The sequence below is a fragment of the Anopheles merus genome, chromosome 3L (assembly GCF_017562075.2).
Source record: "Anopheles merus strain MAF chromosome 3L, AmerM5.1, whole genome shotgun sequence".
Classification (NCBI taxonomy): Eukaryota; Metazoa; Arthropoda; class Insecta; order Diptera; family Culicidae; genus Anopheles; species Anopheles merus.
In genome coordinates this window covers 27,678,078-27,700,720 of record NC_054085.1, presented here as the reverse complement: position 1 = coordinate 27,700,720, position 22,643 = coordinate 27,678,078, and the positions used below count along the sequence as shown (strand labels likewise).

At 44.3% G+C, this 22,643-nt stretch overlaps 1 protein-coding gene across 11 annotated transcripts in view; it reads left to right on the top strand.

Moving 5' to 3' along the window:
* LOC121598604 (long-chain-fatty-acid--CoA ligase 6) overlaps nucleotides 1-19,810 on the top strand; it is a 28,416-nt gene extending 8,606 nt beyond the window's left edge. For 6 of the 11 annotated variants that reach the window (XM_041925665.1, XM_041925666.1, XM_041925669.1 and 3 more), the window contains exons 3-9: nucleotides 2,974-3,128; nucleotides 14,036-14,209; nucleotides 14,310-14,596; nucleotides 14,670-15,566; nucleotides 15,634-15,862; nucleotides 17,011-17,184; nucleotides 17,251-19,810. In XM_041925665.1, coding sequence (XP_041781599.1) covers nucleotides 2,974-3,128; nucleotides 14,036-14,209; nucleotides 14,310-14,596; nucleotides 14,670-15,566; nucleotides 15,634-15,862; nucleotides 17,011-17,184; nucleotides 17,251-17,388 — 2,054 coding nt within the window. In that variant the 3' untranslated portion in view covers nucleotides 17,389-19,810. Of the gene's footprint in view, nucleotides 1-730; nucleotides 1,293-2,973; nucleotides 3,129-5,401; nucleotides 6,549-14,035; nucleotides 14,210-14,309; nucleotides 14,597-14,669; nucleotides 15,567-15,633; nucleotides 15,863-17,010; nucleotides 17,185-17,250 lie in introns of those variants that run through there. The other 5 variants (XM_041925671.1, XM_041925675.1, XM_041925673.1 and 2 more) reach the window with 5 other exon arrangements.
* Nucleotides 19,811-22,643: the final 2,833 nt, after the last annotated feature.

Sequence of the window (22,643 nt, the reverse complement as noted above, 5' to 3'; positions counted from 1 at the left end):
CCTCCCCCCTTGCGTCAATAGTTCGCTCGACGATAAGCCCCCAGCCCCTCGCCTCGATCGCTCGCTCCCCTAGTGTCACCGGGTCGGTATGCGCCAATCGTTATCGATACGAACACGCGCAGCAAACGCTTGTAAACACGCGGTGGCCCCGGGGACCGACGGAGACCAGTCCCGCGATCGTTCACCTCGTGCATTATTATAACCATTTCCTTGAGCGCGATCTTGTCGCAAAATTTGTCGGCAGATCGCCCGAAGACCAACACTCGGCGTCTGCGCAGTCCGTAAGGTTCTTGTGCGACCGTGCAAGCGGGGAGTATGTTTATGGCGTGAAGCACCGGGGACGCGTTCGGGAAACCATGCGTAACCCATCCACCTCGTGTCACTAATCGATCCCACCCACAGGCGGCATTTACAGGGGCGATTGCGGGAACCTACCTGTTCCAGTGGGCCGGGTGGCCCGGGGTCATAGTAATTAGAAGTGTAGTGTTGCAGACAGCGGAAAGGGGTTCGGAATTTTTTGTGCTACTGCTGTAATCACAAAAAATTACCCCCGTTATCTTCTCACACACGTAGGCGCTCGCACACTAAGGTCGCGGATGGGGGAGCGCTGTGCTAGAGCGAGTGTGCTGAAGACCACTGACAGTTTTCACCCCCTCACACCCCGCCCTCGTTCGGTTACCCAAGAGTTCAGAGTAACAGACGCAGGCACCGCTCGCCAGACGTAAATGCCAAACTCGCGGTGGCAGTACGCAACAGTCAGTACTCAGCTGCTGGTGCTGTTTTGTGGCCCACCTCGTGCCAAACCCCGTCCGTGTGCTGTGAACTATCGTGCCGTTAGTGTGTGCGATTTTTTTGTGTCTGTGTTAGTGTTAAGTGTAGCTTTTTGTGTGAATTTTTCTCTCTCTCCGTGTGCTACATTTCCAACCTAACCTCTTTCTGAACCTACCATTCGGTGGCAGCTGTGATCATTTCCCAACTCCCTGCGGTTTTTTGCAGACAACTTCGAGATCACGATCGCAAACTTAATTCACCCTCACCGGTCTGGGTCTCTCAGACTCTCTTTATTAGGGAGGTTGAGTTTGCCGAGAGCAGTCAGTTTCTCAGGCTGTTGTAAATTGCTCGCAAAGAGACCCAAGTGTGAAGTGAAAGTAAACACACAGTGTTGTCTGTAACCCAGAGCGTGAGAAAGAGAGTGAATATTAAAGTGCAAGAGAGGATCAACAGCAAAACCAGGAAACGGGTAGCTAACACGAGCAGCAGCAACACAATGTTGAAGTTCATCAAAACATGCGGTAAAGATCTCGCTGCGTCTGCTCAGTATCATCTGCCGATTCTGGTGTTTTTAATTTTAATTATACGTTGTATGCGGCGGTGTTTGTAATTGTTTGCGCACAGTGCAGCCTGAGTGCAGCATGTGCCCAGAGAAAGTATCTCAGATCGTGCTGTACACTGTTAGGTTAGTTTATAGGCATCTACGGCGGCGCATGTGTGTGTGTGTGTGTTGTTGTGGAGTTTTATGTAAATATTTTATTTTCTTAGCAAAAAAATATACAACACACAATGCGGTTACTCTCGGCAGACGGTGTGGTCCACTTACTGTACCGCACCTTAGAGTGAGCGGTAGTGCACGCTTAGCACGCCGGACGTCGTAGTAAAGTCACGTGTAGTTTTATACTTCGCAAAACCGGCCTTTCTAGTCGCCGGTTATGGCTAGTTGGCTCGTTGCTGTTGACGCGTCCAATGCTTTATTGGCAGCTTGGCTCAGGGTCGCACGGGAAGGTTCACTAATCGCAGCGGGAAATCACTAACAACTCCACACGATCGCATCGATTTCTTGTCCGAGTGATGATTGGAAATCGATCGAATCATGGCGCACAATCTAAAAGCGTTGCGATTGTTGAGTGGTCGCACACGTGCGAATTAGGTGTGATTTTTTTTTCGGCGAGTCATCAATCCGCTCGCTTCGAAGAAGCACAAAAATGAAATATCATGATCATGGTTGTACTGGACACACCGATAACGCACTCGGGTATGTGAAGGTGTTTGATAAGAGGCGAAAATAAAAGTCCCACCACTATTGGGTTCACCTTTGCGATGGCTTAATAATAATACCGTTTGGTGCGATAAGGGAAGAAACTGAGAGGGCTCCCATCTCGTGTTGGGCCAACAATTTGTGTTGATACGAGCAGTTTATGTAATTCCTGAGCGAGGTGTGCTGCTGGCACTTATCAAATATGTCGGACCCGATACGACTGTTTCTTGTTGTGGTTGATAAATGGTACCACGAGATTATTTATTACCTTGCTACATAAAGTGAGAGTGCCCAGCAAGTGATAACAGAAAGCATTTAAACATATGCTGAATTGCAGGAATAGTTTTTATAAGTGTAATGTACAACATTTATAACAAATTGTATCTTTGCCGATTTAGCTCCTACACAGCTTAACATAATTGGTTCTAGTTCGATCATGTACTGGGGAATTTCGTATCAGAATTAGTAATTCGTATTAGAGCAATACAAAACAATTTAATGATTTACTAAATGACCTAACAACAGTCCTAAATCTTCCAAAACGACGCAAATAATTATAAAAATTAAAGAAAATTAATGTTGATTCAAAGACAAAAATAGGCTTACTATTTCCCAGATACTTAACAAAAATGGTGCAAAAATATTATGAAATGAGAAAAATCACAACTAGAAAAATACTAGAAAACTACAATTATCTAAAAAATCTTAAAAAAGTATTTTAAAATGTTATCAATATTTCCCTGTACAATCCTAACCCTCAGGTTTGTGCCTTCGCTAAATTTATTTTGCGTGTTTAACCATTGCATACTTTTAGGCGCACCTCTTCATCATGTCGACTTATTGCCATTAATCGACATTTACCCTTCGTAATATTTATTTTTATTTCCAACACTAATGTATTTACCATTTACCTTCCTTTTTTCCACTTTTCATCCAAACAGTAGACGAAATCGAGGAAAATCTGCAGTACGTCGGCGGTACGGCCGGTGCGGTCGCGTTGACGACTGCCGTTGCCGCCGCCACCTACTACTACTCGACCAGACCCGTGCCGGAGAAACCGCTAGTGCCTCTAGATAACCAATGTCCAATCGAAGCCGTAAGTATACGCGACCGTGTGTTTTGCACACCCACAATACCGTCATACGTCGCGCAAGCACATGATACACCGGTACACCGGTGACGTCGTGACGAGCGCCGGTGGAGACGCCTAGTGCCGCACCGTGCGCTGTGCTGGCGGCGTCACTTGTAGCGCGCTGGCAGGGTGTCATCATCACCGGTAGCCAAATGGGATCGTCTCATAAATAGATTCCCACCCGTCCAATGCTTGTCTGAGCTTGGTGTGCGTGTGTGTGTGTGCGTGGTGTATTTAGTGAGGTGTTATTTGCGTTGTTGTTTCGGCAAAAATCTGCTATCAGCTAAGAATAGCGCCAGAAGAAAAAGGTGCAGACATACAAGATCGCACGCAGGCAAAGGCGGACAACCACGCCAAGCGGGGGGGGGGGGCAGCTTGCTGAGCTGCGCAGTCAAGCGCACCCTGCCAGGAGCAAATAAGAAGAGAAAAAGCAATGATCATGAAAATGTTTAGAAGAGTTATGCTCGAGCAACCATCCGCGTGCGAGAAGAGGAGGCAGCACCCGTCTGCTCGATTGGTTGTTAAATTAATGAGCCTCTTTAACGTTTACTGCGTTCAATGAAACGGGAGTCCGATAAAAACCGGCCGGCCCTGCGCATCGAAAGCCCCTACGCCCGTGCCATTCGTTTGCTTCCTTCATCGAGCTCGTGCGATTAAACAATGGTCGAACATTTTCGAGTGGGTTCGCGCCTGGTGCCACAGAAGCCAAACTCTCGGAGGGGGTTTCTTTCACGACGGGTGCGTCATCGATCGGGAATCAATCGACCACTGCCAAGGACGGAAGCGGAACGATCAAATATTTATGCGAAGGCGCGCCAGACACCGATGGGGCAGAGCTGTAGCATCTGGATGCCGACGAGTGAAATCCGCTCCTATTTTTCTATCTCACTCGTTGTGTGATCATGGCACAGGGGGATAGGGAGGTGAAAAAGAAAAACCACGGCAATGTGTTGATCTTATTAATTCGTTTATAAATACTCATAAAACGCGCGGGCGCTAATGAATCGGTGTTGTTGCAAATTTTTATGCTCATGTTTGTTTAGAGCAGAAACGGTAGAGTGAGAGAGAGAGAGAGAGAGAGAGAGAGAGAGAGCAATCGAGGAAGGGGAAACTCCTTTCCCTTTCGCGAACGGTATCGATTCGCGTTACAAACATTTCGAACCATTTTTGTTCGATTTCGACGCGGCAAATCGTTGTTCGTAATTTATTTAGCGGCGAAGTTTCATACCTCTGCCGGCATGTTCCTCTCGGGGTGTTAGGCGAATCGTGCCAGATGCGATGGGCTAATCGATATTACACTTTTGAATGGGTGAAGAAACGCCTTTTCAAGTATCACTGTGACCATGAAGTTTTGCTTTCTTTTTGTGAGAGTGCAATAATAGGGGCGGCATGATCTTTGACGTTTCGATAAACAGACGCAGAAAATAGATGTAGAATACAATTAACAAACATTTCTCAACCAATGGGTAGAAGATTTTAGAATGGTTTACATTGAAGGTTGAAGTATAAAATCGACCAGCAATGCATGGTAAAAGACAAACGTGTAGACAAGCTTATTAGATTTTAGAGCTTAGTGCTCTGATTAGATTTTTGCTCTGATTAGCCAAGCAAAGATTTTTGTATTTGCTTATGGTAAAAATGTTACCAATAGGAATATTTTTGCTATTTTTTTATAACAAAATAGCGTTCTATGCCTCCTTCTGCTGGTACGTTATTGCACAATACTAATCACTCGTGGCCATATTAATTGCGAAACTTGAAACGTCAAACTTAATGCTGCATTGCATCATCTCCCACATACAGAGCGTCTTGATGCTTTTTTTCCTTTTGTTGAAAAGCCTCTCTCACTCCTGTACGAGTTTCATGTACCCTTCCCTGGCGCTTTGGCTCAGCACATCCCTCAGTTGTGCTCCTACTACTCATAGATCATAGAAGCAATGACGTGCACTTAAAGAGCACATTCCAAAGACCAGAGTCGGTCCCCGCTGCTTCAAGTGTCGTCTGTGCTAATTCATCGCGACTAAAGCAAAAAATGAAAAAAAGCAAAACATTTTGCGAAGGAAAATCCTCGTTTGTGTCTTGATGATGATCATCGCCGATCATGATGACCGAGAAAATGCCGGTCCGGATGATCGTGTGCGTGTGTGTGAGCGCGCGCGTGTTTTGTGCGCAGGAGCAAAGACGCTTACGGTGCCTTGGCTCCGTTGGCTCGTTTGCTATTGGGACCGTTTTGGTCAGTGAACTAGAAGACGTTGTCGCCGGTGGACGTCGCGGTGTGTCTTGAGTTTTTTTGTGTATTTTTTGCGTGTGCGTCGATTGCGCTACCCCGTGTCCTTAACATTGGGCGTACGTTTTGGTCGTTTGGTCGAGTGTAACAATAGGATAAAAATAAATATAAATCTAACCTCTCTCGTTCTCTCTTCCTGTGCACCTTTGTAACTGAAGTAAAACAAGCCAATAAAAGGGGGTGATTCTCAAGAGAAAGAGAGAAAAAAAACGGTTTCCCTTCAAGTGGTTCATGATCATTTATATGCGAATGATCGTATTATTTGTGAATAGTGATTTTTGTTTACTGTAAAGCGTGCTCCTTCTACCAAGAAGAATCATTTAAATTGGAATTGAAAAAAAACAGCTGTTTCAAAAGCTGTTACAATCAAGTGTTCCCGCCTGAATGCACCGTATGTGATGCCATTAAAGGGTGGTACCGTTCCGTTCGGCTATCGCTAGTTTTTGTGACATTTTCGCTAAATTGTGTGTTGGATTGGTGCGGTGCCTAGCGGTTTAAAATAGCAGCTTAAAAAATCATAGCTAACCCACAGTTAGGCGGGATCGGGTTAGGCAGTGGAAGGTATATACACACTCACACACACAACGCGATCAAGTCTTGTGCGCGGCGCGATTGTGCGATCAAAATCCCACTAGTTGAGTGTGTTCATCCAACCCAGCTGCTGCCCAAGGTGAAGGTGATAGAAGGGAAGAAGTGCAGGGCAGTGCGGCTTAAAATTATTATGATCCACCCCTGGCCGCTCACTGTGGTGGGTTTTGGTCTCACCTCTCCCCGCTGACGGGTACGGTTGCGATGATGTACGTTCGGTCGGGTTGAAAATATTAGCTCAAGGATACAAAAGGCAGAACCAACAAAGCGCGACCCCGTGTGAATTGGAGGTGTAATTTTCGCATCAGTTTGTTTTCTCCTTCAAAATAGTGAGTGCAGCCGGGCCGGTGGTCTTTGTCGGTGCAGTGAGAAACGTGCGAAGTGTTGTGTAGGAGTGTGCAAAGGAGTGAGTGGCAGACAAACGGCACGGCCACAACATGTCATGCTGTGGTTCGCAGGAACCGATCCGGCCACCGATAAATCCCGGCTTTCAGAGTGACATCTTGAAGGTAATGTCGGTCATCTCAATAATGACAAGTATGGAATGGTGTGATGCCTGTGTGCTAGTGTGAATTTGGACATAGTTTCCGCGAGAATTTGGTACACATTATATATTTGGATTGACATAAATATTAAAAAAAAAATAGAAATAGCTTCACTCCTTTGGAAACGATTTTAAGCTCTTCGTTGGGTGTACTAAGGTGTTCTCACACTTTCCAATGAGATGAAAATATTTGCTACCTACATAACGACTCAATGCCAATAATACTTAGGGCGCATATATTCTACATTAAACGACCGATCAATTTAACGTTTATTAAAAGAGTAAGGAAGTTTACATGAAGCATATCCACGATAGAAACGACTTCAAAATTATGGCATGTCCGAATTATGGCATAAAAAGTGTTTTTTTTTTTTTTTTTTTTTTTTTTTTTTTTTTTTTTTTGTTTGGCTCAACAACCGATGCCGGTCAAGGCCTGCCAACCCACTTGTGGGGTTGGCTTTCAGTGACTTATTGATTTCCCCCCCCCCATAGCAGGATAGTCAGTCCTACGTATGGCGGCACGGTCTATTTGGGGCTTGAACCCATGACGGGCATGTTGTTACGTCGTACGAGTTGACGACTGTACCATGAGACCGGCTTATAAAAAGTGTGTACTAATCAATTTTATGGTACTCTCAAGGTTCGTAAATACGGCTCAGTCCATCCGATGTATTTTGACAAAGCATCATTGGACATTTGGATAAAACAATTGGGTTTGTAACAATAAAAATATTTCTGAAGCATATTTTCCATAAATCGTCTAGAGTAGATGATACAAACTAATGATAGAAGAGTGCAAAATGATCAAAAGGTCGAATCCATTGCAATAGATTAAAAAAAGAGGACTCCTCAGAAGAAAACATTTGAAAGAGCGACATATTTTGATATTTTTTTATAATATCAAATATTACCTTGTATTTGATGTATGAAATTTAATAATTTACCTACTAAAATCAGATTCTTCCGGCTTTGTTCCGATTGATCAACTCAAATTGAATCAGTTTCTGTTTATTCACTATTTTTTATCACACATGAACACGTTTTCTTACGTTTAAGTAAGCTAAGATCATACAATTTCACTTTTGCGAAAGAAATACCTTACATTGAACGCATACTTGTTGCTTATTCAACACAAATGCTCGACTGAACGTATCCGCAAATGGATCGGAAAATGACGATCCTCCGGCTCAAGTGGAACTTATTTTTAATACACGCGGCTCCCACTGTAGTGCAGCTTGCCATATGGCTTTTTTTACAAGCATCAAAAGGTCTTTTATTTAATACCGCTGACGCACATTCGTCCAGCGGAAAACGGAAACACTGTCAGCACCAGCTTAGCTGCTAGCTGTCTAACCTCAAGCGAAGAGAGCAAAATGCACCACCGGCTACAAGAAAGCCAACATTTTACGCGAAAAATCATCGAACCCCACACGAAGAACATGCTAGCTGCATCGCGTGGGAAGCAGCCTGCCGGTACAAGGTGCTGCTGGTGCGTGGAAAATTTATTAAGGAAAACTCACTCACCCGTCAAACGGTTGCGAGCCGCTGTGGGAGGAAAAGCGATATTGTCATGTGATGCACATTTGTATACCGGAACAGCCGGGCGTACGGAGCGATGCGGATAATTAAACTTTTCGGATTCGGTACATCGGTGCGCCAAGGTTGATGTTTTTTCATGTGTGTTTTTCAGTGATGAGTGCTATAATTAGTGCGTTGTGTTGGTGCTGCTGTTAATGATGTTTTCAAGTGTTTTGTTTGTTTGAGCATTGCTCTTCAAAAAAAAAACCAGCAGGAGTGTTTAAAAATTTGGTACCGGAATTGGAGTAAATGTCAACAATGCGAAGGCTACTATTTACGCTAGTTCGCAAAGAGCACACATGCAGCGGCTGGTCATTTTGGGAGGAAGATATACATCGTCCTTCATGGCACTGTGCGGTATCGTATTACCCGAGCAGAGTGTAATAGAGACGTATTGGCACCCGTGCGGTTGTTTTGCGGGAGAGTCATTAAAATATCATGTTTTTTCCTCTGCAGTCAAATAAACGGGGACCCGGGTATTTGTCGTTTACACATCCGAAATGGATATGAGGTTGAAATGTTGCTTGGTTAATCTAATGTTCCATATGTACCCTTCACGCTTTAAATGAAGGATGTGGAAATTGAAGTCTTTTATCATGTTCAGTGATGAAATTAAACCTACAATTGAGATATTTGATCAACAAGTTTGTCCCGTTAAGTACCTCTTGTAGGTTTCTTACTATATTTTTTTAAATTTTTTAACACAATTTAAGCCCTATCTGTAGTGCCAGTGTAGCTTCACTTTAAATGGCGTTGGCTTCAATACACTTTGTATCACAAAGCGCGTCGCTTTCATTATCCTCCTGCGCAGCCACCATTTGAATGATGTATTTCAGTGTAAATAAAACGATAAAAATATCATTTTTTGTCGCGGACTGCATCCACAAACAATTTCGTATCCGCGCGTCGCTTGATTAACAAGCCCCGTCAAGGTGCAATTATATTCGCACATATCATATCCTACGGGCGCATCCTCCCTAGCTACATTGGTTGATTTCAACGGTTAAAAAACATCCACTTGGTAGCAACAATTTGCGCAACTTCTGCTCGCACAGCTGTACCACGGTGCAAGCGCCTTATTCTCCCCAGGAAATTCTGCTCGCACATGCATGCACGGTGGCACTATCAAAACAAACCAGAAGTAAAACAAACCACGGGTACAGCGTTGTGTTGTGTGTCGGCATTTGTGTGGCATTTTAATTAATCTTACGGCACACTTCTCGCAGAGACACACACCCCCTTGGGCATGGTTGACCCATCTGCAGAACGGAACAGGTGGGAATGGTTGGGAATCCCATCTTCCCAACTGTGCTGAGGATCACTCCCGTGGTGGAGGTATGGAGGTATTCGAGCGCGTGACCAGACCAGCGGGTGTACGGATGCCAGATGATGATGTTGTTTGTGCACAAATAAACGTCTGGCTGAGGGTGGGGCGAGCAAATAAAGCACGGAACAATTGACCCCGGGGATTGCACGACTCGGTGATGATTAATACTGTGCTGCCCACGAATTGATTCGTACTACGACCACAAGATCACAAGATAAGAAGATTGGACGCTTAAATCATGCATCGGCAAGACCGTTCGAATTTCTGGTCACGAGGAACACTTTGGTCGAGTGGTAGTAGCAGTAGCAGTCACATGCTGCCGGTGGACCCACTCCCCGGGCAATGAGGGAGAGAGAGAGGCTCATTAATCCTCGTCCCAGTGACAGCTGAGCGTAGCGTAACAACGGCACGAGGATCTTTAGGTCTAGCTTGCTTTTTTCCTGCTCCCACAAATGGTTCGGCAGTGGGTGAATTCTTCCTTGTCAATCACGGCTTTGTGTGCTGTGTGTTGTGCTGTGTGACACACTCGGGACCCCGCGGTTTTGCTCTAGAACGATCGTGAACAAGCACTTGTTCGTGGAAAACAGCAGCAATAGCAAACGAGGACCTTGACCGTAAATTATCGCGCACCGTACACTAATTTTGTTGCGAAGGTAATTTATCGTAGCGGCTCGCGATTTGCGTTTTTTCCGCCGTTTCCAACTCAACACACACACAGCCACAGAGCGAATAATAGGCGTGTGTTTCTGTTAACACTAATTTTACATAATTACACGACAAACCGAGCCCGAACCTCGAGCGCACGAAGATGATGACGCTATTATCGATAACGAACAGCGTGGCGCACGAATGACCAGGATCACGTAGACGCTTCTTTTTTTTTTGGTTTTGTGTTCGAGGCAAGAATCTAGAATTTGTCAATTTATGTTTTGGCGCAACTCGTGACCAAGCTGCGAACCGAAGGTGACGTTCGGTGGGTTCGAATTACACAGAGTGGTTTGAATGGGCGAATGATTTTGGGTAAGCAGTTTTGACGCTATATTTATGTCAAATAACTGTCATTAGCTTATATTTCGGCTGTGCGTAAACACTTGGCGGGGTAGAGTTGACCGGATTCATGTGCAAAACAGGGTAGAAACACGATCATTTATGATGATCTGTTCTGTACACTGTTGCGCACCTTGTTTAGTGTTATGACTAGTGACAAACATTCTTGTCATTGATTTCGATCCCTAATATTGTTATTGTGCTAACTCAAATTACTTTAAAAACCATTCCTGGGGAAAATAATAGAGATCTGATATAGCTGACTGTATCGTACTTTTGATCGTTTGCTGTGAATTTTGATATTCCTTGATTGAAGATCCTTCGTAAAGATATCTTCAACGATTGTATGTCCATAAGGAAAAATACATTTCAAGAACTTGTACTATCTCGCGTCCTCTTGTTTGATGTCATAGATCATTACTATTCAAATTGTTTGCAGAAGATAAGGTTAATAATTTATGGAATGTAACGTTTATGGAATGATGAATATCATAGTCTGTGTACTTATAATGTATATACTATAAGACACCCATGCTCCATTTGGTGCTTTACGGGTATACCGTCAATATGATAAATGGTCACAAAAATATGACAAAAACAATTATCAGTGTTCAATAAAATGACATATCTTTACTGAGTTTCCTTGTATAGATATTGAACGCTTTGAGCTGCTGTTGCGGTATAACATGACAGGACATTTCCACTTTTCAGAATTTGGTTTTTGATGTACTGCAAATGATAGTAGAATACGCAAACTTGTAGGGCTGGAAATGTGTTGAGGTTTAGATTTACTATATTGTATTGGTTTACGATCATTTTTGTCGATCACCGGCTCTGTTTAGTTCAGTTTTGAAACGTTATAGAAAGATATAATTTTTTTATACGATTTTGCCATAAAATATATTCAAAAACTTATAATTAGAGCACAAAGAGATCGTCTCTGTTCTGAAAAAATAAAAGAACCTAGCTTTGAAATCCATCACCTGAAGCTACTTCCGGCAGAATCCTGGCCTTAAAAGTTGTCAAATATATCAATCTTCAATAGTCCATAACTTTGAGGATGCTTTTATAGCAACCAAAACGTATCGCCAATATTTGTGTGCAATAATGAATCAAACCAGGATCCTCACGTCTCTGCCGATGATCTACCGAGCTGCTATTTGCCTATTTTCTCCAAACTTCCAAACAACAACATTGACGTCTCCATCAACATCGGCAAATGTTTGCTTTGGCCTCCCCACTATTATGCTTTCCACCCTTTCGATTGCCAACCAAATCAACCTCCGTGTGCCGTGTTTTCACAGTCAGAATTCAGTATCTTCGTGGCCGGAGGTCCCGGAGGTGTCAGTAGTTTGCAGCTGTATTTGTTTACCTTACCGCAGCTCCGTCACCGTCAACGTGTGGCATTTTTGGTTTGCGATTTTCGAACTAATTTTTGACTGACTACTCAAGGCCTACCTGCCGAGCAAGGGAGCGCGCACACACGTCGTGGACTGCAATAAATAAATCACCACCAGACAACCTTCGGCATTTGTGTGGTATTTGGGTGTGTGTGTGCGAGTGGCTGCATCACCACCCGAAAGCTGCATCATCTCGCGGATCGCGGGGTTCGATGATCGCAATCGAGCGGTGCATTGATCGTCTATGATGAGAGGGAAGAGTGTGTATGTGTGTGTGTATAAAATAAGCACAGAACAGTGTGCTTGTTACACGAACCACCCGCACCCCACGCGCACATCGTTGTCTGAACTTGAACTTTGAAGCGGTGGCGCACGAACAGGGCAAGATTCTTTTGCTCAGTCGCTCCCTGTTTTTTGGCACCCGCCCGACCACCAGTACAGTAGCGCCGTAGCGACCGTGAAATGTCGTACACTCTCCCGGAAGCGCGAGTTTCCACGTGGAGGTGCCTGCTTCCCCAACGCCCATGTTTTTACCCTGTCCCATCGCCCTCTGTCTGACAGTTTCCATGCCTCGATTTTGATGTGTGGCCCAAACCGTAAAGGCAATAGCTAATAACCGTGACAGGGACACGCTTCGCGCGGCAAATGCACGAATGGATGGATGGGATGGGATTGGGAAAAGGTTATGAAAAATGGACTAGTTTAGTGTTATTTTTAGGTCGCGTGATGATGCTAGCATCGACCTCGTAAACCCTACCCATTACTATTACTACGAAATGTTTCGGAACGATTTGCCACCGTATGCGACACCAGCAGCCGTAAACGAACCACCTGGCAAACGAATGTGGGAACGGGCACCGGAAAAAGATTTGTAAGACACATACAAACACAATCACTACTCATTTCGGATGATGGTTGACTTTTGATTAAATACCCATCCTCGAATATAGCATCATGAATCGCGTTGGAAGGAAGAGGAGCAACGACCAAAGGCGAGTTGCATAACAGATGACGTCCCAAGCGAGTTCCCGCTCTCGCAGTAAAAACATTCAATTTGTCACACCGGGGTTGTAAAAACATATTTGCTAATGCCACGACATCGAATCATCGTTGTCTGGTTGACGATCAACACAATAATTCATCCACACAGCGAGGACAATGGAAGTAGAGTTTCCAAAGCTTTTGACGCCTATTAAAACGGCGCAAGAGATCGCGTATTGTGACGATCGTTAAATTTTTATTACCTTTAAGACGACCACTGCAAGCACGATGGTTTTATTATTTTGCAAAACCGTCATTCCGTAGTGTCTTAGCGTGTCTCCAGCCCGTGGAAAATTACCACCGGCACAGGAAAAAGGATTGTGTCCCTATAAAAACAAACCAGACCGTATTTGCATGTGCTCCTACGCACCTTTCTTCTTGGTCAGTAAAAACCGAACTGCAATGGTTAAGTGGAAAATTTATGGCATCCCTCAAGTGTGTGCGCGCACCATGCTGTTGTCCACCAATAAATAACAAACCGCCCCGTAAATAGGCCTCACGGTCAGCAAAAGTGCGCCGCCATGTGTGTATTTGGTTTTTGGACACTGGTGCCAACACAGAGAGAGAGAGAGAGAGAGAGAGAGAGAGAGAGAGAGAGACACCGTGGGGCAGTAAGATCATCCACTCAAAAGAGGAGGATCAGTTTCGCTCGGCTGTACAGATGTGCATATGGGCACGTTTAAAGATTATAGCTGCACGGTGACTTATGGCGCTCGAAAAAGGGCTAACTCCCTGTTGGAGCAAACGGGAGATGATGTAATTTCACTAGGAATGCTGCACGAGCTGCTTCGTGTGTTTTTGTGGTAGCAAACAAATCATACTAAATTGCCTGTTGAAAGAATAGCTTAGCACAGCCAAAGCGACCTACGGTTGACGCTATAAATATGAGTTCGATCTTCGAAGCTGGGTGTCGGGAGCAGCGGTAAATTAATGATCTGATGAGCTAAGCGACGTATGACTTTTGGATCATTGACAAAACCGCCTATCTCTGCCGTATCTGCTGTGCAACAAATTGTTTAACTCAGTACAATATTTCTGCTTCCTCCGGTTTCTCTGCAGGGCCCGGAACAGGTACACGTGTCAAAGTTCTACAAGGAGGCAAAGGATGGCAAATTTGTCAGCTGTCTCGAGGAGGACATCCAAACGCTGTATCAATCATTTCGCAAGGGTGCCTACACGTCAAACAACGGACCCTGCCTGGGATGGCGAGAGAACCTACAGTCACCATATCAGGTAGGCCTGACCGTTCCCCAAATCTTGAAAACTGACGTGACATGACCCTGACGACGCTGACCGTTTTGTTATTGTCCGTTCCCCCCTTTCCTTCAACCAGTGGATGAACTTCAATGAGACGCTGCTGCGCGCAAAGAACTTCGGCTCCGGACTGATCTCGCTAGGGTTGCGGCCAGGGCCGAGCACCTTCATCGGCATCTACTCACAGAACCGTCCGGAGTGGGTACTGTTCGAGCAGGGCTGCTACTGCTACTCGCTCGTCGTCGTACCGCTGTACGATACGCTCGGGCCCGATGCGTGCGCTTTTATCGTCGACCAGACGGAGATGCAGGTCGTCGTGGTGGAGGACGATAAGAAGGTGAACCTGCTGCTAGACAAGGCACCGAGGTAAGCATCGCGACGGCGTTAGGCTGCAGATCTGGTCACTGTACTCAATTTTGTCAATCAACTCTTCTTGCAGGTCGCTCCGCAAGATCGTCGCAATCAAGGAGGTCCGGCCGGCCACGCTGCAGCGGGCCAAGAACGTCGGCATCGATGTGCACACGTTCGATGAGGTGGAAAAGCTGGGCGCCATCAGTGACAACCCGGAGCTGGAGCCGAAACCGGACGATCTGTGCACGGTTTGCTACACGTCCGGTACGACCGGCAACCCGAAGGGCGTAATGCTGACGCACGCCAACGTCCTGGCCGGTGTGGCGGGCGTACTGCTGCAGCTCGGGCCGCATCGGCCACGCGTTGGCGACATTATGGTTTCGTTCCTGCCCCTGGCGCACATGCTGGAGCGCTGCTGTGAGAACGGCGTCTACTATATGGGCGGTGCGGTCGGTTTCTTCTCGGGCGACATCAAGGAGCTGACGAACGACCTGAAAGCGCTGAAGCCCACGCTGATGCCGGCCGTCCCCCGGCTGCTGAACCGCGTGTACGACAAAGTGTTCGCCGAGGTGCAGCGATCGTCCGTCAAGAAGCTGCTGCTAAACATGGCGCTCAGCTCGAAGGAGGCAGAGATCAAGCGTGGCATTGTGCGGAAGAACAGCATCTGGGACAAGCTGGTGTTCCGAAAAATTCAGGAAGGTTTCGGCGGCCGGCTGCGCCTGATGGTGGTCGGTTCGGCCCCGCTGTCCGAGGCGGTACTGTCGTTCTCGCGGGCCGCCCTTGGCTGTCTGATCTGCGAGGGCTACGGGCAGACGGAATGCACCGCACCGATTACGCTGACGGTGCAGGGTGACTTCGTGGCTGGGCACGTAGGGCCACCGGTCGCCTGCAATGGTATCAAGCTGGTGGACGTGCCCGAGATGGAGTACTACGCGTCACAGCAGCAGGGCGAAATTTGCGTCAAGGGAGCGAACGTTTTCATTGGGTAGGGAGGACAAAACGTAAGGCCATTGCCGGCAGTGTTAACACGTGCCTTTTTGTTGTTCTTGTAGGTACCTAAAAGATCCACAGCGTACGGCAGAAACGATCGACAAGGACGGTTGGCATCATACGGGCGACATTGGGCAGTGGCTACCGAACGGTACGCTCAAGGTGATCGATCGCAAGAAGCACATCTTCAAGCTGAGCCAGGGCGAATACATCGTGCCGGAGAAGATCGAGAACGCCTACATCCGCAGCCAGTACGTGGAGCAGGTGTTCGTGCACGGCGAAAGCTTAAAGGTATGGTGTGAAGAGCTGACAAAGAAATGAATGTATGACGGATATTAGTATTCAAAAAGGTCATTTTTGAGGACAAGAATTTCTGTTGTAAGTCGCTAGAATTGATAGATCAGGTCATCCACTACTGATCTCGGGTAACGTTCGATGTATCAAAAGGCTCTCTGGAGTGCACCTACTTCAGATATGACAAGTTCAATTCCGACTTCGACGAAAATGGAACGATTAGTTGCGACTCATTCCGTCTTTGGTGTCGACACCGGGCATCTCCGACTCCAATTTTGGTCGGGCTCTAATTCCGGGCGATTCCAACTCCAAACTCTGACTCTGAATGATTCCAACTCCGGATGACTTAAGATGACTCTGTCTTTGGACGACTCCGTACGGCTACGGCTCCCAAGATTCCCCAAAATCCCCAAAATTTTCGCTAGAATTTAAAGTCGCTAGAATTGATAGATCAGGTCATGCACTAGTGATCTCGGGTAACGTTCGATGTATCAAAAGGCTCTCTGGAGCGCACCTACTTCAGATATGACTAGTTAAATTCCGACTTCGACGAAAACGGAACGATTAGTTGCGACTCCTTCCGACTCTGGTTTGGACAACGGGCATCTCCGACTTCAATTCTGGCCGGACTCTTATTCCGGGCGATTCCAACTCCAAACTCCGACTCTGAATGATTCCAACTCCGAATTACTTAATATGACTCTCCGGACTTTGGACGACTCCGGACGGCTACGGCTCCCAAAATTCTCCAAAATCCCCCAAATATTTGGAGTCGAATCAGTTTATTGCCTACTTTCTATCACTAGTTCAGAGCATGGTACCAGAGACAATCAGCGTATGTCAGACAACGTATCAAGCAGCTTTTTTTATATCTCTTCAAGGAAATCTTGTCGCTTAACCCTGAAATAGCATTCTCCGTGATGGGGAATTAACAAGTTAGAAAAGCCAAAGTCTATATGTACTTTAATCTTGATGTAATACATGTCGGGTCAATAGAAAATGCCATGCAAAACATGTAAAATAAGACAATTAGAGTTGTTATAAAGTTTGATGTAACAATGTTTGTCTATCAAGAAGTCGTAGACATTCAGCTTGTTTCCAGCTGATCCAAATCTGATTCTAATTGAACTTTTCATTAATTCCAGAGCTGCATAGTGGCAATCGTGGTCCCGGACGTGGAGGTCATCAAGAGCTGGGCCCAGGAGAACAACATTCCCGGCACGCTGAGCGTACTGTGCAACAACCCAGACGTGAAGCAGCTCATCCTGAACGACATGATCCTGTGGGGCAAAGAGTTTGGACTGAAATCTTTCGAACAGGTACATGCCGTCCCTAAGGCTCTGTTTCGTGCAAAAACTAAGGTTCTTTTATCTTTGTCATTCTAGGTCAAAGACATCTACCTGCATCCGGATCCATTCTCCGTACAGAACGGTCTGCTAACGCCTACCTACAAATCCCGGCGGCCCCAGATCCGAAGTTACTTTGCGCCCCAGCTGGATGACATGTACAAACACCTTGACTGAGCAGGGACTGAGTTGCGGTAAAACAAAAAAAAAAACGAAGCAAACGGAAGGAATTGGGAACAGCAGTGCAATCCCGGATCCCGGTGTTCGCAACCACAGCAGTGCGGTGTATCATCCTGTTCCTTTTCTTCGCCCAGTCCAGCACACCAGAGTGCGCCCTCTGGCGGTGGGTGCTGCTGCTGCTGCTAGTATTGAATGTGTGCGTGTTATACTTTTTTTTATTAACTGACGCTCCTGACGCCCGTTCGAAGTAGAGGCGAACAAAGGTGAAGAAAGCAAAAGTGTAGGGAACGTTTAATTATTCTAGTAATTTGAGTAAAGAATATAAATACGAAAACCCCAAGCCCGGAACTATGATATACACATTTCGACTTTTGTTATATTTTGCCGCTGCAATGAGAGAAAATGTAAAAAAAAAGTGCAAGCCGTTCGAAGAAGGTGCTATATCCGGCATGTACAATAAGCTACAATATTCTTCGTCTCGTTTATTATCTTTCGCTCGCTCCCTCTCTCTCTCTCTCTCCCACTCAGTACCACACAAAATTCGCAAACAGCACCGCGAGCGCGAACTATCTTCGAAGCAAACACTTTACCATAAATATTAGGATGCACGAAAACGGCCGTTCGTCATCACATCCCAAATCATCGTTTCAAAAATCACAAACACACACACACACACACAAACAGTGATCGCTAAACGCTTAAATAGAACAGAAACCGAACAACCGCCTAGCTTAGAAGGGAGAGAAGAAGAGGCACGTGACCGAGAGAATAGCCACAAGGATATTTATTGTTATACTACATTGGGACTCGATTAAGCTGGTGCAAATTTCGTCAATTCTTCAGTGCAGGCGAGAGAGATGGCGAGAAGGTTGTGCATCCCCTGCAAGCCGTCGCTACATTAGAGAGGTTCTTTTTTTGTTGTTGAGCTTTATTTAATTCAATCGCAAACAGTTTAATTCCATTATATAAAGTAAAAAAAAACATCCTATCCAGTGTGCGCTTGTCTTCGTGCGCAACGCTAACACGCTTCAATCGATCATTGTAAATAACGGCCAGTGTTTGCAGCAAAATAATCGATAAGCAGGCGACACGTTGCCGCGCGGTATGAGGGTGTAGGAACAAGGGAGAGGGCAATGGGGAGGGAATGGTATACACGAAAAACCAATGATGGGAGGGAAAAGAACAAAACTGTTTATGTGCGTTCGTTTGATGAAACTCTAGTCATGGTTTAGCATCTCGTCATACAATAACGACCGTTCGACATTTCGTTAGGCCTTGTGTTTGCTAGTTTGCTTTATTATTTACGGTATTTTTCCCTTTTTTGAAAAAGAATCCGCAGACCAGGTGTCTTGTTTTCTGATTGTTTTGTTTTTTTCTTCAGTCTTATATTTAATTTATTATCCTGAGCAGGCAATAAAGGTTTAGATAAGTGACAATATAGTTACGTAGGTGTATTAGATTGATACTAGGTTGTTTTTTCTTCAAAATCAAAGTAAAAAAGGAACATTTTTCCTTATTTTGTTTACCGAATTCCGTTCACTTATTTAGAAAAATCGTACAGTTTTATGAAGAGTAGTGTGAGCGTGTTGATGGATCAAATCTAACTAATGGGAAAGAAACTCGAATAGAGCAATTAGTAGGAAAATGGAAGTGAGCAGGGACGGAAATTGTATCGCTACATGTTTTGCGTAGTAAAAAAGCGGCATAAATTTTACCATTTAAAAACAAAACACACACACAAATATTAGGAAATCAGGTCAGCTAGACATGGGGAATGGAAGGAATGCACGAAAGCCTTGGCTGGAGGTTTTTGTCAGTAGTTGAAATTGATGGTGAAGTTTTAGCTGTAAGAAAACACACACACACAGTGTAAGCAAAATAAACGATGTTAAACGTTTTTCCGTAACAAAAAATCAGTTTGCTGTTCGCTTTGAGAAGGAAAGTGTGAGTAAGAGACGGAACAGTATGATAGTGTGTAGGATGTTTGGCAGCAAGTAATAAGGCATGTTAGTGAGAGCAATGTTAGCAATGGTGCGCGCTAAAAGTTTGAAACTCGAGGGAAGAAAGGAAAGAATGGACGGTTAAAAGAATACTAAAACAAAACAAAACCATGTAGTAGTTGAAATAATCACAGCATACGAGAGGAAGGGTTAAAAACAAACCACACCTACACACAAAAGTACGCAAAAAAAAGGGAAAGTAAAGATAAAATAATACGGGAAATTTACAAACAAAATGATTTAAAGGTAAAATAGCACAGTAAAATCACTAAACTATTGGGTGAAGAGAGGGCAAGAGGAATAAAAACCAGCAACAACAACCCATGAAAGGAAAATAACTACACACAAAGGAAACTTTTTACTACTGGGCGCCTATACTTAGATCAAAACTACAATAAAAATTATTTAGTTAGTTGAAATGTAAGCGTTTTATTGGGGATCGGCGTGGGCCTTAGCTGGGCTAAACGAAAAATGTTTCATTGGTATCCGAATACATGTGTTTCTATTAAGTATTATAATTTAATATCAATGAATGCATTGAAATTGTCTCCTTCAAACTACTTCTTTTTTTTTGTTTCTCTTTTTTAATTGCAACAGTCAAATGTTGAATTCATTCAATAAACTCAAAAAAATCCATTTTTTATCTCAAGCTCGATCACTACTTAATCAAATAGTAACGACTAGATTTATATAGATAACCATTATTTGCTAAGTTTATAGGATAAGCAATAATACATCCTAGTCAAACTATTCAAATAAAAAAAGAAATAGACAACATTAACATAATCAATGTTGGATGTCGTTCTTAGCATAATCTTTCAATAATATTTTTGTCCACCATGTATCGTCCACAAACCCATAGTGCGAGTGTTTGTTCACAGTGCGTGACATAAGTTTAATATTGTTAACGATTCTAGAAAAAGTAGATGCAGGTTTACTTTATTTATTGCTTTTTTTATTATAATGTTATTATTTTCGATGTCAATTTGAAATAAGTTGTGGTATATTTACATAGTTTTTTTTTCCAATTTTTATTTTGTTTTGTTTATCAACAGCTGTCACACATTGTATCAGCATCAGAATAAAATTTCAGTTATTAAACATGATTTTCAGCACATCACATTTAACTGTCAAACTCAATCTAGCTTGAGACGTGATGAAAATCATGTGGAAGAGTTAAAATATTGTTGTTATGCAAATGCAATATTTGACAGCTGTTTGAAAAACATCTCGCAAGCAATGAAAAATGTTGTTGAAATGGAAAAATGACTCAGAAATCTACAAAAAGTGATTTATTTTTGAAATTTTCCTGATCTCAGCCAAAGAAGAATGTATTCCAAATTACAAATAACATTGAACTCAGCAACGTTGAATTTCAACACACCACAACCGCCTGTATTTTACTGCAAAATAAAAACTACAAGTAAATGTGAATTTCAGTGTTTCAAATTTAAATAAAATTAAGACCATAGTTTAATTTCATTGAGACAAATATTTACAACAATTGACAGACAAATATTGGGGTAACAGCATGCGGACAAAATAAAACATCTTCAACTGTCTTTGTAATCGATATGCAAACATCAGCTGCAGTCACGGAATAAAGGCAAGACAAATCATGTTTACCCTGCCCAACTGCACTTGACCAGCGCACAGATAATGTATCGCACACGGGCTCAGACACCGAGGGCGCATCCGATGCAGAGTGGCCTATCGAGTTGCCGTTGTCCACTCAATCAGAGTCAGCTACGAAGCAATTTAACTGTCACCCTTTACCAATTCCAAACGGGCCCGTCCCAAAGTTGACCCGCCCTGAATGGGTGGCCACGAGTAGGTTGGAGTGGTTTGCGAGGTTGCATCCATTGTTTCCGTGTCGGTTGTGCCTCCGTGTCTGGTACGATTGCAGACGGCTTTGTTTTAAGGTTTCTCCATAGGCGCCCGTATTGTATGGGCTAAAAGCCTCTTGAAACTATTGCCTACCACCGACCAGACTCCAAACAAACTGATAAAACATATTGACAGATGCATCATCATCTACACCACCTTGACGTGTGTGTGTATCTGAGCGACCAAACCCCATTTCTACGTGTTCCGTTTCCTTCCCCCATTTTGAGTTGCCTGATCACTTTCCTCACCATCTTCATCTCCCTATCGTACCACATCGAAGTGGCAAGATTGCTCCCCAGGGATAGCTTACGGTCAGTTTGATCGATTACGATTCCGTACCGCCTTCGGGTGTTTCCTTCCTGCGCCAGGTCTCGCCGGCAACATCACCCAATCCTGTCGAATTAATTTGTTGCACGGTCGGTCGGTGTGGGCCGCTTGCGGTCGGTCGTATTCGTGAGTGGTGCGGTTAAATTATGCTCGGTAATGAGTTCTGTAATTAGGTTGTCGACTCTAGTCACGCCTCACCGGACGTTGTAGCGGATTCGATTGGTGCGCACGATTGAGCACACGATTGAGCGCATGCAACATTTTAGCATTGCAGTATTACAATACTGTTTGATTGAACCTGTTGGCGATGATGGTGGTAATGGTCTTTGGAGATACATGCAGAGACACTGAGGCGAGGATTGTAATGAAATGACTGTTTGAGTTTGGTTTTAAAGCAATCACACGTGGATTCATTGTGATGTAGGATGTATATCAATTTATTACACTTTATTCTTCTTCTTCTTGAAGATTTTACACAGAATCTCTTTTAGCCCTTTTCACATCAAGATGTAACATTCAGATTTCAAAGTACTACTGTAGAACATTGCGACCAAAAGTAACCTTGTCCAAATCAGAAATCGGTTATTTATTTTTGGCAACCAATTCCTATCAATTCTGGTACAGTGGTACAGTCGTCAATTCGTACGACTTAATAAGATGCCTGTCATGGGTTCAAGCCCCAAATATCGTGTCCCCATACGTGGAAATGACTGTACTGCTATGGGTAAATCAATAAGTCACTGAAAGTTAACCCCCACAAGTGGTACAGAGGCAGGCTTTGACCGAGAAGTAGAACCAATTCTTACTCCTTTTTGGACAATTATTTGTAAAGCATCAAACAAGCAATATTCATGTAACCAGCTGATGCCTTCCAGATCTTGTTATAGTGTTCAATCACGGTACATTCCTACGCTTAAGAGGCGTTGATTTGATGCTTAGATGACACCGATTTCAAAGAACCGTACTGGATAATAATCAAGAATCTTTTGACTGTTTGATCCTTTGTCCCAGATGTTAAAGGTGGTCCACTCACAGTAT